This window comes from Heloderma suspectum, chromosome 16 (assembly GCF_057233095.1).
Source record: "Heloderma suspectum isolate Gila_16-S chromosome 16, 16-S_ref, whole genome shotgun sequence".
NCBI classification, from domain to species: Eukaryota; Metazoa; Chordata; class Lepidosauria; order Squamata; family Helodermatidae; genus Heloderma; species Heloderma suspectum.
The window spans coordinates 19019230-19037711 of record NC_139473.1 but is presented as its reverse complement, the minus strand read 5'-3'; the positions used below and the strand labels follow the sequence as shown (position 1 = coordinate 19037711).

General features: G+C 47.9%; 1 protein-coding gene across 1 annotated transcript in view; it reads left to right on the top strand.

The window, feature by feature from the left end:
• Nucleotides 1-18482, top strand: part of SRRM3 (serine/arginine repetitive matrix 3) — a 111112-nt gene that overhangs the window by 74123 nt on the left and 18507 nt on the right. The window contains exons 11-12 of the mRNA XM_084822678.1: nucleotides 918-1095; nucleotides 6038-6040. Coding sequence (XP_084678804.1) covers nucleotides 918-1095; nucleotides 6038-6040 — 181 coding nt within the window. The remainder of the gene's footprint in view (nucleotides 1-917; nucleotides 1096-6037; nucleotides 6041-18482) is intronic.

Below are 18482 nucleotides of genomic sequence, written 5' to 3'. Positions count from 1 at the left end.
ATTGCAGAACCGTCCTCCCCACCCCCTAAAAAAAAATGTGGAAAAAAGTTCTTGGAGTTTGTGGAACAGCCCGCAACTTGGCACGCAGATGCCGAGTGAGTCGTCCATACCACAGAACTCTGCTGAGCCAAAAAAAGAACCGGATTTCCCAGAGACAGACATCCCTAGGTGGAACCTGGTAAATGCTGGTGTATTAGAGGCAGAGTGGAGTGCAAACTTCCCCAACCTGGTGATCTCCAGATGTGTTTTACAACTCCCATCATCTTCAGCCATGCTGGCTGGGGATGATGGATGTTGTAGATCAACATAGCTGTAGGGATGTGCATACAAGTAAAACTCGAGCTTGCTGAAGTTCTCCAAATTCCACCTCGAAGCTTGTTCCATCCCTTGTTGGTGTCAGTTTGTGGGCTTTGTTTTTTCTTCTTGCATGAAAATCCATGCATATTTTTCTAAAGATATGCATCAGTTGTGCACATCTTCGAAATGCATGCCTTCTTCTCCCATGGATTAAAGCATGTTTGCATGCGTTTGTCGAAAGTACACATTTTTTTTCATACTCATTTTTCACAAATACGCATGCTGTCAAACGCATTTCTTTTTGGTCCACTAACCACATTGCAAGCTCAGAAATGCACTGATTTCGACTGCAGGCTGCTTTCAAGTCTGTGTTGGGTCCAGGAGGTGCGAACCGGGTAAACCCAGATCAAGCACAAACTCAGACCAATTTCTCGTACAGGCCTGCACATCTGGCACCAAGTTGGGGAAGCTGACCTAGTCAGCCGGGGCACTGGGGTCAAGAAAGGTCCAGCTTCCACATAGGTTTGCACTTGGCCGACACCGTCTGGCCCCTGCAAACCCAGGGACCTGTGGAGACAGACGGCTGCCAACCATTCCTCTGCCTTCCCTTTTGCCTCCAGACTGAGCCCCAAGTACCGCGAGGATGGTCAGAAGGCCGGAAGTCCCCGATCCAGCCAGAGCCCGTCCTCCTCTGGTACTGGCCATAGCCGATCGGCCACACCTCACCAGAACGGGCACAAGGGCGGTGCCCAGAATGGCCGCCATAGCCATGGTGCCCTATCAGAGAAAAAACAGGAGGTATGGATGCTTTTGTTTTTTACCACGGTTTGCTCCTGTCCGTCCCTGGAACACCGTGTCCCCTCCTTGAACCCCTACTGACTTTTAAGACCCTTGGCTCAAGGTAGAATGGATGACAAGGGATTCTGTTGCTTCACAGTGAGGTCCTCCCTTCGTCCCATTCCTCTCTCTCATCACAGCAGGCTACATCTGGGTAACTCCGTTTAACGGCACAGCAAACTGAGAGGGCAATTTAGAGTCGGGGAGAAGAGCGCTTTCCTGAGATTAGGACTGAGACAAAAGTTCGCCGACAAACCTTTATCAGCTCAAAGAAGCTGGAGTGTAAATCAAGACAGTTTTACAACTCCGCCTCCCTACACACACTTATCTCCATCTTTGGCTTTGATCGCCACTGCTGCTGGGCGCCATTTTTAATTTCTCCCACAAGTTAGTGTGAAAGCAGGGAGGGGCCATAACCCAATGTCAGAGCAGAGGCTTTGCATGTAGAAGGTCCCCGATTCCACCCCCAGGTAAGGCTAGGAAACATCCCTGTCTGAATCCTCGGAGCGCCAATCAGTCTTGACAATTCTAAGTTAGATAGACCGAGGGTGCGGCACAGTATCTGGGCAACTAAGAATGGGTGAACGTGCCATGTTGGAGCTGGTCAGGGTTCTCTCAGAATTCTCCGCAAAGCTATTTCCCCTCGTTTGTATTCCTGAAAGTGAGTGCCTTTTTTCGATCTGAAAAAATGTACAGTTTTAAAGGTGCACATTTTGTTCCAATTGGAAAAAAAACCCCCACATTTTTCTGACCAGAAATGTGCATTTTCCTCCTAGGCTAAAGCATGAAAATGTGCATTTGCGCACGGGTGCGCTTGCAAACGCGAGTTTGCAAAAACTCTTGGGACTTGTCTTCCTGCTCACATTTGCATTTGGGGTTGCAAACGGGACACAGTCACATGATTAGTGAACAGGAACGAAATCCTCATTCACCCCTATGGGCAGCTTCCTACGTTCAGGAAGCATTGCCTCCGCTAGTTCGGCTTCGTGATGGGGCACGGAACCCAAACTAGGGTGAGGTTCCTGCTCTCACGCCGATGTTTTGTGAGTAGGAAAAAAGATGAACGAAATGGCACCCAGCAAGGGCAGGGTGCTCTCTCCTCATCCCGGGAAGTGTGTGAATGATGCGCCCGTCTTCACATAGGGGCAATCTACATTACAACTTTAAACTGATTTCAAACCGGTTTATCTAAAGGGATCCTGCAGTTTCATGAGGGTACTGAGAATTGTTTGCTAGAGACCCCTGTCCCCTGCCCAAGCGGCCCCTCTTCCTAGAGCTACAATTCCCAGAATTCCTGTATTTGGTATCCGTAATCGCTAAAAACAAGTTTGAAACCAGTTTAAAGTTGTAATGTAGATTGCCCCCCTCCCTCCCCCAACCCCAGACAAATCAGCTTGCAAACAGGGTGGTGAAGTTGGAAGTGGGATGAATTCATGTCAGCCAGGGTTTGGGGGGCCTAGGACAAGATGCCGTTCATGGGCCCCACGGATTGTGCCCATGCCAGACAGCAGGGCTGGCCCAAGTGATTTTGCTGCCTGAGGCAACGAACACGATGACATCCCTTTCGATTTCATGTTCAAAAGCCGGCTGGCCCGCACGTTCAATCTTTCTTCAACATTGCCATGAGATCACATCCTCCACTGCACAGCTTAGGGGCCATATTGCAGGCCGTGTGGCCCACAGCTCCGAAAGGGATTCTTTATCTGTCAGCAACTAGTTTAAGGAAAAGCCATGGAAAAGAGATGGAAGGCCTGACTCCCATTCCTCCAAACACCATGCTGCCAAGGCCTTTCCCTTGAGGTCACCCTTCCTTCTTTTGCTTCTTTGGTCATCAGTGCAGACCCCAGGGAGGGGGACGACGATAGCACCCTTAGGGGCTGGATTTGACCCAAGGACCTCCAGCTGCCAAGCCCTGCCTTGCTGTAAACATTTAAAAACTTGGGACAATGATTGCCATATTCCTCCCCACGCCTTGGGAGTGAGGGCGGGGTACGGCAAAGGTTTGAGGTGGTCAGATGGTGGTCAGACTTGTCCTTCCTTTCCCAGAGCTTTCAAAGTAACATGGTGAACAGCCTACAACTCCCATCATCCACAGTCAGCATAGCTGGGAATGATGGGTTTTGCAGTCCAACACAGTGGAGGACACCAGCCTGGGGAAGGCTGTGGCAGAGTATTTGCTCCTTTCCCTGTCCCACGATTGTCTCTGGCCCAACAGGTGTTTTTCTAGCATTTCGGAAACCTGCAAAACCTATTTGATGAGAGATGATCGCGGGACCCAAGAAATGTGTCTAGGTAACAGTGTGCCTCCCTTATGCCATGTGTTTGAGCATTTCATAAAAATGGGACTTTTGTAATTTGAAGGGCGGCCTAGAAATCTTTTAAAAAATGAAATGGAATAAATGCCACCTCCTAATCTCTCAAAAATGATGCTCTGTCCCCAGCCTTAAGTCGCATATCCGTGTGTGTGTGTGTGTGTGTGAGAGAGAGAGAGAGAGAGAGAGAGAGAGAGCGCTATGGTGGCCCAAACACCCATGGTGTTGTGTGAATGGCCCACTTGGGAGAGAGACAAAAAGAGAGCCTACAGCCAGGATGGGAAAATTGGTGGCTGTCTGGATATCGTTGAGCTCCAGCTTCCAACAGCCCCAGCCAGAATGTTCAGTAGTTGGGGTTAATGGAAATTGTAGTCCAACCACATCCAGAGGGTCACTGTTTTCCCAGCTGTGGCCTACAGGGTACCTACTCCATAAATTTAGGGTGCAATTCTATGCATGTTTAGACAGAAAAAAGTCCTACAATTCCCCGCATCCCCAAACCACCATGTTTGGCTAGGGCATGCTGGGAGTTGTAGGGCTTTTTTTCTGTCTAAACATGCATAGGATTGTGCCCTAATTGTATTTCCATTGTGCCCTGCCTTCATGGAGCTTAAGCCTGCAAGCACAGTTCTCTGTCCCACGCCCCCCAGTACCCCAGTTTATGCTCACATAAAGTCTATGAAGGAGGTTAGGCTGAGAGACAGTGTCTGGCCCAGCATCACCCAGTGAGCGTATTTATTCATCATCTATTTATTATTGGTACATTATTTATATTTATATATTGCCTTTTTTGGTAGGAGGCCATCAAGGGAGTGACTAACGATTTAAAACAATAAAACCCGCACAAGAAAAAGAACATTAAAGGCACAGTCCTATGCATGTTTACAGAGCGATAAAAAAGTCTTCCTGGAGCGCCTGGTACAGGGGACTATGGAAACTCCCAAGATGGGCCGAACCCCTAGAATCAGTCGCTGAGGCGTTCGGGAATGGGCACCTGACCATGACAAGAGGCACACTGTAAATACCTCATGTGTTCCAAGTTTCAAGCCCTGGCCCAAAAAACAGAGCCCTACCATGGCACTGACAACCAGAACATACATACATACGTACATACATACATACATACATACATTTATATCCCGCCATTTTTCCTCTTGCAAGGAACCCAAGGCGGCTTACACATGATCCTCGTCCTCTCCTTCACAACAGCCCTGTGAGGTAAGTGAGACTGAGAGTCAGTGACTGGCCCAAAGTCTACCCAGTGAGCTTCATGGCCGAGTGGGGACTAGAACCCGGATCTCCCAAGTCTCAGTCTGAAACTCTAGCCACTAACCATACTGGGATTCCCTCTGAACACCTTATCTCTTTTTCCCCATCTCCCTGTACTCCCTTTACCTCCAGATTTCTGACAGTCTTGAAAGGGAGCACCCGCAATTAACAGTATATCCTTTCACAGAAATGTCATTAGGGCACTCCACATCCCCTCAGATTATCCATTATTTTTTCCCCTTCTCTGTCAGAGCCTTGCCCCCAGCACACACATATATACAAACATCATAATCATCATCATCCTAATGGTGCCATTTCCCCTCTTTTTCCAACATCACAAAAGCACCGTGATTTATGTATTTATTCAGCTCCATTTTTGTGTCAACCCACCTCCCCTGCCTCCCAGGTCAAAACCAAAAAGGTGGCATTAAGCAGGGGTGGGCAACTGGTGGCCCTCCAGATGTTTGGGCCTACAAGTCCCATGATCCCTCATCATTGGCTGTGCTGGCTAGGGCTGGTGGGAGTTGTAGGCCAAGACATCTGGAGGGGCACAGGTTGACTACCTCTGCTTTAAAGTATACTAATCCGAGGACTGCAAAATTGTGGGCTGCAAGGGAAAAATCGGTGAAATGACACAAGGCAGCTAGGAGTCTGCACCAGAAGCTGTCTTTCTGCATAAGTCCCTGTTCTGGCATGGATGCCAGTGGAGTGGATAAATTCTTCCCTGTGTCTGCATTGGTTGTGGTTGGTGTGTTAGTTCACTTTCAGAGGCCTAGCACATGACCCAATCTCAGACAAGGCAGCCTTGCGTCTCTGCATCAGTCATCGCTCTGGGCTTGCGTCTTTCCAGTCCGCCTTAACTGGTGGCAGGGTCATTGTCTCCACGTTGAGATCCTTCAGTCACTCCTGATGCCGAGATGCAGCACAATTCGTGGTCCTCAGAGAAGCCACACTCAGAACAGGGCATCATACAGAGACATAGGAAGTAGGTTCATTCCTGTGGATTGGGATGACTTGCTCTTCTGCTAGCCTTCCCCAACTTGGGGCTCTCCAGATGTTCCAGACTACAACTCCCATCAGTCCAAGCCAGCATGGGCAATGGTCAGAGATGATGGGAAATGTAGTCCAACAGCATTTGTAAGACACCAGGTTGGGGAAGGGTGACTTACCCATTTGTAAAACTCCGTCGGACAAGGTGCTTCAGTTCTCAGGTCAGGATATCAGAGGAATCCATTTAGGGGATGGAACGTGATGTGGTCTCATTGGTTTGGCCCCTCGGACTTCAATCCATTTTCCACTGCAGAGCCCGACTCAGTCCCCAGCAAGTTCAGCCAGTTCATAGATTTTCCATATTGTTTAATTTGCTCAAATTACAGCAGAATTTTGCCCACATTGGCATAATTTGTGCAAATTTGCACAAATTGTGGCCATAATTTGTGCAAATTTGCACAAATTGGGGCCATAATTTGTGCAGATTTGCACAAATTGTTGTAATTTGCACAAATTACAGCTCAGCACACCCCCCCCCAAATTACACAGAATTTGGGGAGAAAGATGCGGCTTGGCCCACAAATGCAAAGTGAGTCAGGCACACCGCAGAACTCCACTGAGCCAAAAAAGAGATTGATTTCCCAGTGATGGACATCCCTGTTCTCAGGACTGTGGGAAACACTGGTTTGAAACCGAATGTCCTTCCATGCTTCCAAAGATAAAAAAAGAACCAGCTCTCCTTCCCTGTGCCCCATCCCAAGACAATACTTTAAGAAGTAAACACACTTTCCTTTTGTGAACAACTGTAGCTGGTATTCTTCCGCAAGACTTCTTTATTTTTATTTTTAATTCCGATCTGTGTTTTTCTTTAGCCTCCCGTTCGAAATGTGGTAATATAAACGTTCCATTTATCGCTTGGCAGAAATGGGGTAACAGGCGGGGCGGGAAGCAGAATGTGCCTTTGGGGTCCCTGTGTTTCTTTCCAATTTCTTCCCTTTCGTAATGTACAGAAATGCAAACTATATCTTTCTCTTTTTTCTTTTTCTTCCGTTGTTGTCGTGTGGATCTAGAATATATTATTTCTTCCTTTTGTGAGTGTGTGTGTGTGTGCGCACGTTACTGTGGACCCCCCCCCCGGCCAATTAGGAAATGCACAGACATCTTTCTTTGTCTCTACAACTGTTGAACTTCATTGTCTGTTTCGATTTCAGATTTAAAAGGGAAGACAGCTACACAGTATTTAAAAAGTAAAACAGCTTTGAGAAAAGAGTATTTAAGAACTTCTAACGTTTGCAAAGTGGATAGCTCTGTTTTCCTGCTTTAGTGGTTCTTTTGTGGAAGGTGGTAGGGTTGTGATGACTCAACCAAAATCTAAAACAAATTTGACAGATTGCCATAAAAGGAAATAATAAAATGATCAGGCATGGTAAGATCATTATCATTATTAGTGGCTACAATTTTTGGTTGATCAGTTTGTAAGATATTTGGCTTCACTCAAAATTGACTCATCGACCAGCAGATGTTAATTTTTTTAAGTTATTTTTAAATACCAGCACTTTTAATAAGTGCTATTAACACTATTACAACTATTCTTAGCCGCTGAGGGAGCCTTTCTGGTATAAATGCTTCAAAGAAATAAACTTTGTCACTTTTTCTCATAGGAACATTTATGTAGATTTAATCCATCAACCAACTGGTTGCATTTACACTTCACATGATTCTTTGACTACCAGTGCTATCCTATGCATGTCTGCTCAGAAGTAAGCCCCGCTGAGTTCAATGGGACATTTCTTCTGGGTAATTGTGTATAGGATTACTTGTTTGTCAGTTCAATTTCTTTCTTTCTTTCTTTCTTTCTTTCTTTCTTTCTTTCTTTCTTTGGGCACTTGGCTGGTTAAAGAATTTCAGTCACATAGTGTTTGGATGTTTCCCCCTCTTTAACTAATAGCAGCTCCTACTGAGGGCAATTTGGATCTGGGCTGTGACTCGGGGTGGGGGAGACGGTTAAAACAAGCCATGCCCCTTCTCCTGGCCCCTCCCCCTTTCCTCAGACTACATATTGTTTGGTAGTTTCCTGGCTTTTGTGCAGCTGTTCCCCCATTCTAAAAATGCCTCTCTGAAGGCTTCATTCCTGGCAGTAAGAGCTTTAAGCTACAACATGCTGCCATTTTTTGCCCCTTTGCCTTAGATCCCTCCCGCCAATGGAATGCAGCCCCCAAGAGCGTCTGCAAAATCAAGTTCCTCCCTTGGGCTGAAAGAAGTTCAACACCCCTGGTTTAGAGGAAGAAGAAAAACCCTTCCCTGGTGTCATGGCCCCAATCCAAACTGTGGCCCCACAGGGTTGCTTTTAGCCAAAGCAAAAAGATAAAAACATAAGGAGAGCCCCGCTGGATCAAACCAAAGTCTACCTAGTTCAGTAGCATCTTGTTTACCACAGTGACCAACCAAGACATCTCTGGGAATCCCACTAGCTGCTATTGTTTCACAGCAACTGGTAGGGATGTCAGAGAATTCCGCCACGGATCTCGGTGAGGCCGAATGCCAGTGCATTCAGCCCCGCAAAATCCGTGGCGGAACAAAGCCCCCCACACACAAAAGGCATGCAAAACGGAGCACTTACCTGCTGCCGTCTGCGCTGTCTTGTGAATTCGCTTCATCATTATAGCCGTGATAGGCTATGTAAATAATTATGTAGCCCATCCCGGCTAACGCAGGGATGCCATTTGCGTCCCTGCAGAAGCCGTGATAGGCTACGTAATTATTTATGTAGCCTATCACAGCAAAAAAAAAAAAAAAAGCAAACACAAATGGCGGCAGCTATGGTGGCCACCATTTGCATTCCCTTTTTTTTTTTTGCCATTTTAGCCTACATAAATATTTACATAGGCTAAAACAGCAAAAACAAAGGGAATGCAAATGGCGGCCGCTGTAGCCGCCGCCATTCGTGTTCGCTGTTGTTGTTGTTTTTTGCTGTGATAGTCTACGTAAATACTTACATAGCCTATCACGGCAAAATACAGGGACAGAAATGGCGGTGGCTATGGCAGCTGCCATTTGCGTCTCTGCGGGCTGCCCAGGCTGCCTAGCGGCTGGATGTCTGGCTGCAGGCAGCCCTGGCTGTAGGGATGGCAGAGAATTTCTCCACAAATCTCCAGGAGGCTGAATGCCAACGCATTCGGCCCCCTGAAATTGGTGGTGAAATTCTCCGCTGGCCCATCCCCCACCCCAGGATGGGACTTACCTCGTGCGAATGTCCCTCTTGGCGGCGGATCCCGGCGGCGGTTCGGTGGGGGCGGCGGCGGCGGTGGGTCTTCTGACCGGCTGCCGCCACCGCCATTGCAAAATAAAAAAGTAAAGTAAAAAAAAAACCACACACCCGTGATAGGCTACGTAACGATTTACGTAGCCTGTCACGGCTAGATTTCCAAAGTCAGCTGTGATAGGCTACGTAAATCGTCACGTAGCCTATCACGGGTGACTTTGGAAAAAAAAGCGCGTATGCAAATGGCGGCACCCATGGGCCGCTGCCATTTGCATTCCTTAGTTTGGCACATCTAGTCTACGTAAAGATTTATGTAGACTATGGCGAAAATAAGGGCAACGCAAATAGCGTTCCCTTATTTTCGCTGTAGTGTACGTAAATCTTTACATAGACTAGACGTGCCAAACTAAGGAATGCAAATGGCGGCGCCCCATGGGCGCCGCCATTTGCGTACGCGCTTTTTTTTTTCAAAGTCCCCTGTTATAGGCTACGTGACAATTTACGTAGCCTATCACGGCTGACTTTGGAAATCTAGCCGTGATAGGCTACGTAAATCGTTACGTAGCCTATCACGGGTGTGTGTTGTTATTTTTTACTTTACTTTTTTTTTTTCACGGCCAGGTGGACGGGGCACTCCTCCCCGGCCTGAATTTCAGCGGCGAGGGATGGGGCGCCTCCCCCGCAGCCTGAATTTCGGGGGGAGAAGCGAAGCACCTCCCCCCCACCGCGAAGCAAGCTGCGGGACAAGGTAAGTCCCTTTCATCCATCCCTACCTGGCTGGCAGCTCCACGGAATCGAAGCGGAGCCAGCCAGAGATAATTTTGGAGGGAGGGACGGAGCGCCTCCCACCCACCACGAATGTCACCCTTCGAAAAAGTGACTTTTGTACATCCCTAGCAACTGGTATCCAGAGGCCTACTGAAATTGGAGATGTTATATAGCCATCAGGACTATTAGCCTGAGATCTCCCAATTGTAGCCATCGGGACTAGTAGCCTAAGATCTCCCAATTGTAGCCATTGCGACTAAGTAGCCTAAGATCTCCCAATTGTATCCATCGGGACTGGTAGCCTGAGATCTCCCAATTATATGTCTGCTTTGGAGCTGAAGTGAAAGAGACATTGCTGGAGAGACGCTTAGACTTGCCAATGGACTAGCAACAGTAGGGCAATTCTTCTGCCATTTTAGACTAGGAGGAAGTAGTCCAGGCTGGGATGGCCATAATCTCTGTGTAGCTTTTGGCTGACAGGGCATGTAGAATCATCCCTGCAGACCACAAAGAATTCTCTCTATCTTGGTAAACATAACCAGATTGAGACGCATAGGATAGTGAAGCAGTGTTAAACTCAATTAAACTCAAGAGAAGTTGACTTCCCTTTTAAATAGACTATTTCAACTTACATGTCATTTTTTCATGCCAGTTGGCTTCCTTTATGTCTCTCTCTCTCTCTCCCCTTCTCCTTCTTCTCCTTCTCCTTCTTCTCCTTCTCCTTCTTCTTCTTCTCCTCCTCCTCCTCTCTCTCTTTCTCTCTCTCTCTCTCTCTCATGTGCACACTTTACAATTCCTCCCTCTTTTGATGGGGCCACTTCTAACCTATCCTAATAGAAACAGAACCCCAAATCTTGACATTTTCTGACTTCATCCACTGCTTTTCTTGCATGCTCTTTGGGACTTTTTTCCTTTCAAATTTTTAAATGTTACATAGAAACTTCTTTTTAATTTTGTTTTGTTTTCCAATGGCTGCTGCTATTTTAGACAACTGTATGTATGTATGTATGTATGTGTGTATATATACACATACATACATACATACAGAAAGAGAGATAATAAAAATTAACAACAGCAACAAATATGTCTGCCTCAATTGACCAAGGCAAAACCGAAAAGAAAGCTCAAAGCAAAGTTTATTAGCAAAGGCGTCTAAGGCACATTACTAAAGAGTCATTGTCTTTTTCCCATACTGCCCTCCAAATGTGGAGATTATTGTTTCTTTTTTTTCTAATTGCATTCCTGACCAAACAGAAGGTAGGTATTTCTCTCCCTCCGCACGTTCACTTCTACAGATCAGCCTGTTGAAAAGCACCGTAGTTTGATTACATGTTATTTTTCTCTCTTTCTCTCTCTCTCTCTCTCCTCCTTTCTCTCTCTCTCCTTATGCTTGTCTCTTTTTGGTGGCTCTGTACAATTTTTATCTTCTTTTTTTTACAATTAGCTACAAAGTCATGCTTCTCTTCTTTTCTTTTTTTCCCCATGTAAATTTATTCTTTTTTTTTTTTAAGAAAGTCCTCATTCTGTTGTTAGAATGCATTTCTGTGTGTTTTCCAGCTCTTCGATCTTGTGTTTGTTTTCATAAATGGTATAATTATGTCCAGGTGATTTGATTTCCTCTGTGTGGTTTTAGTATTTATTTTCATTATTATTTTTAATATAGCTGACTAAGTCAGGCCACTTAAAGATCACCATTGAAGAATCAGTAAATGAAGGGGTGGTCCGTATGATTAAAAACCCCTCATTTTTATTCTATTGGGCAGTCTTCCCCAAGTCAGCGTGCTGCAGATGGGATAATGGGAGTTGTGGTCCTACACATCTGGGGGCACCCAGTTGGAGAAGACTGCTATATGGTTTTGGTGGTTACTGGTTCTGCAGAAGGTGTGAAAAGGATCATCCCCAGTTAGCATGTTTAGCCTGCAAAATTCAAAAATGAGTTTTCTGTTTTGGCCAAAGCATCGAAGGGAATTTCAAGGCAAGCAAAATAAAAAGGGGTGGGTGGGGCTGTCATCAGCATTAAAAATACCACTCAGGCTGGGGTTGGGGCTGGTTTGAAGTCCACATTCCTGAGCTGAGCAAGAAAGGTCATCACCCTGACATTTGTGGCTAGGGTAGAGGCTCCTAAGTGGGCAAAACATCCAAGGAAATGTTTATGAGAGGTTGAAAGGGGACCCTGCAGGCAAGGGCACCCTTTCTGCGAAATGAGAGAACTGCTAATGTGATTTCAGGTCCTTGGCATGTTATTACCTTTAAATCATGCTGGAAAAGGTTCAGGAATGGCTGTTCCATTTTGGCGACCTCTCCAGTTTCCCTTGTGCCACAGAGACCTCCTTGGGAGACTGGGCCCTCATGTTAATGAGTAGGGACCCTTAGCCACAACACTTCCACACGTGGTCCTCTGAAGCAAATGGAGATGTAGGGCAGATCCCCAAGGCCTTGGACCAAATCAGTTAGGGTCGATGCTGGTCCCATTCAGCTGTGTGACACAAATCACTCTCAGCTCCATCATTCGGACAGGACTTGAAGCAATTTGGCCTTTGAGACCAGGTCAAGAGACAACACCTCTCTGTACAGTTGCTTGCAGGCCATTGTCCAATCCACACCCATCCATTTCGAGAGCCGTCAGGGGCGTGACTCCGTTGTTGCATCTGTTCTTCCATAAAGTCCACTAGATAAACCTGTTTAACAGTCACAGTTGAGGAATCCCTGACAACAAGATGTTTCTCCCAAACCCCAATTGACAGTTCGGTTTCAATGCAATGTCTTCAGGCATCCCCTATGGTTTTTGCATGTGGTCTCCTCCTTAGCATGTTCCCCCTGAGGGTAGAGTGGGCTAGGTTAAAGAAAGAGGCCCGTGGCACAGGGCCTCAACCTGCTTCCCAGCATAAAACCCAGTCCCAAAGCCCTTCCTCCTCATTGTGCACTTCCGCCATTTTTTCTCCTCTAAGCAAAAGGTACCCCAGTTTTCTCCCTCCCCAGCCAATGGTATGAACTGTAACACTGGTTTTTGCAGTGTCCTTTCCCTGTTGTGGCTGGCACAAGGGAGCTGGAAGAGGAGACTCAAGCTCAGAACCCAAACCACACACTAAGGCAACTGTTCCATCCAGGGTAGCTAGCCAATACAACCTGGCCAAAAGAATGTTAAAAACTAACCCTAAATAAAACCATCTTCTTGATCCCAGAGAATGCTGGGTTCCAGAAATCCTGGGTTTGGCCTTTATACCATGGATTTCAGGGGCTGTTTTTGTTATTGGTGAAACATCCAGACAATGGAATGGGACCCAAATGGTCCCACAGGACCTGGGATTTGCATAGGACCACAAAGGTCCACCATGCTTCTGATCATTTTACTGTAGATAGGTTTCCTGTGTCCTTCCTTACACAGACCATGTGCACAGAGTTCGGAGGGGGGCCCCTGGAGGCTACAGCACATGTGGAATGTGTATGAAACAGCTGGTTATCATGAGAGCGCCATCTCCCATGATGCTCATCTACCCTGGAAGCACTTCCCTGCAACCTTCCTGGCATGGATCAGGAGCTCTCTGCTAGCTGCCATGTCACATTACTAAATAGTCGTGTGTGCGTGCGTGTGTGTGCTTGTGTGTGTGGACACACACACCTCTGCAACAAGCGAATACTAACACCAAAGAACAAAATAATTTATAGCCTGTTGAAGCAGGGTTAAAAAACCACAGTGACACAGCGATTGGGATTGCTCATTTAAAGTCTTCAGTACTATGTAGCAAAGGGTCACCATCCGTGTCAGAAAGAGTACAGAGATGGGGGCATGAAAGGGATTTGAGGTCAAGCCCATGTGTAATGAAACTGGGGAGCAGGGGGAAGAAATGACAGATTACTTCCAAGCAGATCTCAAGGTAACGAATCCATAATTCAGATTAACTAGAGATGGGACAGAGGGGGGTGGCAGATATCTGCCCACCACTGTTTGTTCAGTTTGGCCACCACCATTCACAAAGTTAGGCCAGTCTGGCCAGGAGCGTGAACCAATTCCATCACTCACATCTCCCTGAGAAAACACAATATTGGGGTGAACAGCGATGACAGGAGAGGTTACAGTGCATGTATTGCATGTGGAAGACCCCAGATTTAATCTTCCTTGCACCCTGTGCCCCTCCTGGTGTGAAACAGACCCTTTTCACTATCACCACCCTGCCTCCAATAAGTACCTCCAGTTAAAGGGCCGATAGGTATGGCTGCTGCCTGAGGGACCACAGTGATAATGGTGCTAATTAGTTTGGTGGTGGTGGAAATGTTAATATTTTCGACCGAAGTATACTGATTTCCTTTTGTTTTCTTATTCATGCTGAAGCCTCCATAGGGTGTCTCACTGGTAGGTATATGTATCTCTAGAAGGATTGCTAACTCTCTTCAGATTTAGTGGGGCATGCTGGGAATGGGCAGGTGGGCCACCAAATGAGCCCCATGGGCTAACAGGGCTGCCATCAAGCAGCCACCAGATGCTGCCATTGGCCAAAATCAGTTTTAGGATTGAATGACTTATGCCTCATGGTCAGTCAGAAGGCAGAAAGGAAAACAACATCTTAACTGTATTCCTTTGCAACGCTGGCCACAGGAAGGGCATCTTGAGTTTGAACATTCTGTACTTCAGTCTGCCTCAACCTGATGCCTTCCAGATGTGTTGGACTGCAAGCCCAATCATTCTTGACTAGGATGGGCACCTGGCTGGGAAAGCCTGCCAAATGTATAGAATTTGCAGGATATGAAATTTACCAGGCTGCTAAAGGCATTCTAATCCATTCCTAATCCTTTAATTCCATACATCCCAGCTATCACTGTCTATTAGGGACAGGCCTGGCTTTCTGGCAGATAAATCACTCTTTTGCTTTGTGTTTCCAGTGTGTGTGGGGGTATCTTTTTGTGTACACGTGAAAAAAATAGTGTGTACCCACATGCACCGGAGTTGCTCAACCCCCTTCCCCAGGTCTCTAAAAGCAAATTCTCAATTATTGTGCGGGGAGAGAGGCAATCTTAATTTCTAGTGCACATGCATGGCCGTCCAAACGCATGAACGCTAAGGCACCTAAGTGCATCCTGCGGCTGCTGAGGCCCAGTTTGAACCTCTGTCCCACTGCCTCAGTAATGACTGAGTGGGTTCAGAGGAGGTCAAGAAAGGAAAACTCCTAGGAGGACAGGCTGAAGGAAAGAACTTGTTTAGCCTGGAGAATAGAAGACTGTGGGGGGGGGGGAATGATAGCACTCTTTAAATCCCTGAAGGGCTGAGACTCGCTCTCTGCTGCTCCAGAGAGATCTAATGTTACAGGAGGGTAGATTTTGGTTGACCATTAGGAGAAACATTTTGATGGTACAAGCAATGGAACCAAAGACCTAGAGGGTTGGAGGTCCTCAAGCAGAGGCTGAACAGCCATCTCCTGTGATGCTCTCGCTTGGCATTTCCTGTATCGAGTAGGCAGTGGAACTAGATGGCCTACTTGTCCCCACCTTCCAGTCTAGGATTTGATGAATGATATATAGCTGTTATGGATATATAAGCAGCTCCACTGTGAAATGAAACAGTTGAAATGTGTGTGTGGGGGGGCGCTTTCATTTTTCAAAAATGAAAACGAGAGCGAGAGGAGGAGGAGAGGGAAAGAGAGATAAATGAGGAGAACATTACAGCAGGCAAAGCAGCAATGTTTTGACAGCGGAAAGGACCTTGGGAGGTTGGGGGGCTGTGCAGTCTCATCGGTAAGGTCAGGGGTGGGGAACCGGGCCAGCAGAAGTTCCCCATGGAGCCTGTGAAGTCTTGGTTTTCCTAATGGCCAAATCCCTTGTGCAGGGTCACGTCCAATGTGCCGGGTGGATCATCCACCTCAGGTAGGCCAGGGACGAAATCCCATCACGGGGTGTGGCCCCTTCCCCTGACATCATGCCCACACTCTTTCATCCTTGACTTCTCAGCCATAAGCACTAGAGACTTGATGTGTTTCGTTTTCTTCTTTCGATGAAAGCTGACATTCTCAGGGTGCTGCCAAAGTCTTCGCTTTCCAAAGCCTTAAAAATCAATCCCGTTCTCTGTTTGAATGGGGGAAGCGGATAGCCTTCTCTGAAATGTGAATTACTGTTTCAGACACTGAATTGTAACATATCAAAGGCGAGGGGTTTGCAGGAAGAGGCTCTTGGCTTCAGATAGGCAGACAAACAGACGGATTTTTCATTTTCGTGTCTGTTGTAAATATTTAGTGCTTCCAAGACATTTCACTACCTGAGGCAAAGAACAAGATGGTACCCCTCTGATTCCATGTACAACAGCCAGCTGGACTAGCAGTCGAATCTTTCTTCAACATTGACCGTGGGTTGGCATTTTACAGTGCCCCTGAAAGCTTAGGGGGCAGCTTAGGGGGACGTGGGGGCACTCAGCATTCTCCTCTAACACCTTCTTGCCGCCTCCCGGAATCTGCCGCTTGAGGCAACTGCCTCACTCTGGCTAATGGTAGGGCCGGGCCAGCTTGGAGTAGAATCTTTCCTTTCCTTTTGTCCATGGTTCTTGTGAATGCATTCTTGCATCCAGAAAGAAAACAAAAAAGAAAAGGAAAGAAAGCTAGCGATGTAGTCAAAGTTCCCAATGGCCTGATATGATGTTAGCTTGTCCCAACTAGGGATGTATCAAATTGACTCACCGTTTCGTCCAGGGTCATTCGCGGTGGGGGGGAGGCGCTCTGTTCCTTCCCCCGAAATTCTCCCCAGCCGGCTCCGCTCCATGGCGACTCTGCAGAGCCGCCGGCCGGGGCCGCCCGCAGCCAGACATCCAGCCGCTGGGTGGCGCAGGGACGCAAATGGCGGCGGCCATAGCCGCCGCCATTTGCGCCCCTGTCTTTTGCCATGATAGGCTACGTAAATATATACATAGCCTATCACGGCAAAAGACAGGGACGCAAATGGCGGCGGCTACAGCGGCCGCCATTTGTGTTGCTGCCTATTGCTGTGATAGGCTACATATATATTTACGTAACCTATCATGGCCTCCGCAGGGACACAAATGGTGTCCCTGCGTTAGCCGTGATAGGCTACGTAAATACTTACGTAGCCTATCACTAGGACTGCATGAAAGCCACTTACCTGGTCTCGCAGCTTGCTTCGCAGTGGGGGGGAGGCGCTTCGCTGCTCCCCCCGAAGTTCAGGCCGGGGGGGGGAGGCTTCCCGCCTCGCCCGGCCGAAACTCAGGCCGGGGAGGAGGCGCCTCGCCTTGCCCGGCCGCGAAATAAAAAGTAAAAAAAAAAAATGCCCCCGTGATAGGCTACGTGACGATTAACGTAGCCTATCATGGCTAGATCTGCAAAGTCAGCCGTGATAGGCTACGTAAATCGTCACGTAGCCTATCACGGTGACTTAAAAAAAAAAAAGCGCGTACGCAAATGGCGGCCCCCATAGGGAGCCGCCATTCACGTTCCTTATTTGGTCGCTGTAGTCTACGTAAATCTTTACGTAGACTACGGCGAAAATAAGGGCAACGCAAATAGCGTTGCCCTTATTTTCGCCGTAGTCTGCGTAATCTTTACGTAGACTATGGCGACCAAATACGGAACGGGAATGGCGGCTCCCTATGGGGGCCGCCATTTGCGTACGCGCTTTTTTTTTTTTAAGTCACCCGTGATAGGCTACGTGACGATTTACGTAGCCTATCACGGCTGACTTTGCAGATCTAGCCGTGATAGGCTACGTTAATCGTCACGTAGCCTATCACGGGGGCGTTTGTTTTTTTTTTTACTTTTATTGGAACGGTGGCGGCGGCAGCCGGTCGAAAGACCGGCTGCCGCCTCTGCCCCTGTCGAAGACCTGACGAACCGCCGCCGGGACCTGCCGCCGGGAGGGACATTCGGGAAAGGTAAGTCCCGTCCCGGGGGGGTGCGGGGGGCGGGGGGGGCGGAGAATTTCTCCCCAAAACTACTTCGGGGGGCCGAACACATTGGCACTCGGCCCCCCGAAGTTTCGGGGAGAAATTCTCCCCCATCCCTACCTATCACGGCCGTTCGAAAGGAGGCGAATGGCGGCCGCAGATGCGGCTGCCATTCGAGGAGCACTGGAATGGCCGACGAAGGTAGGCTCTGTTCCAGGCCAATTTCACAGGGTCATGGGGCGGGTGGCTTCGTTCCGCCATGGATTCCGGGGGGCCGAATGCGCTGGCATTTGGCCTCCCTGGAATCCGTGGTGAAATTCTCCAACATCCCTAGTCCCAACTGCAAAACTTTCACGGTATTATGAAATGAGCAGCATCCCCCACCCCAAATCTTCTCCAGCTTGAATTCAGCCGATCCTGAGCACCTGTGCCTCATTCCCTCCCTTGTGCCTTGAACATTGTAAGGGCAGCATCTCCGGCAGTTGGGGTCATGGGAAGTATGATTTTCCCAGGATGCCTGGGACTGGAGTGGGAATTTCAGGTGCCCTGGAAGCTCCCTGTTCCTTGGAAAGCACACCTTTACTTGCAAACATGATCGCAGGTGCTGGAGCAAAGCAGAGGGCCTCTCAGTCTGCCCAGCAGCAGTCATCAGCAGCCTGCATTCACTTGGGTTGCCAGCCAGCCAGCACACTCGCGTTGCCTCATCCAAGACGTCCCCTATATCTGCACCATTACCAGTAAAAGCGTCTTTCCCCTGCCCCTTGGATTGCCTCACAGCAGCGGCACGGAGAACCAACCCAACGGCCGCCCCCTCGTGGTAGCATTTTATCCACACAACAGCCCTGTCAAGCAAGCGTAGTAAGTATAGGGC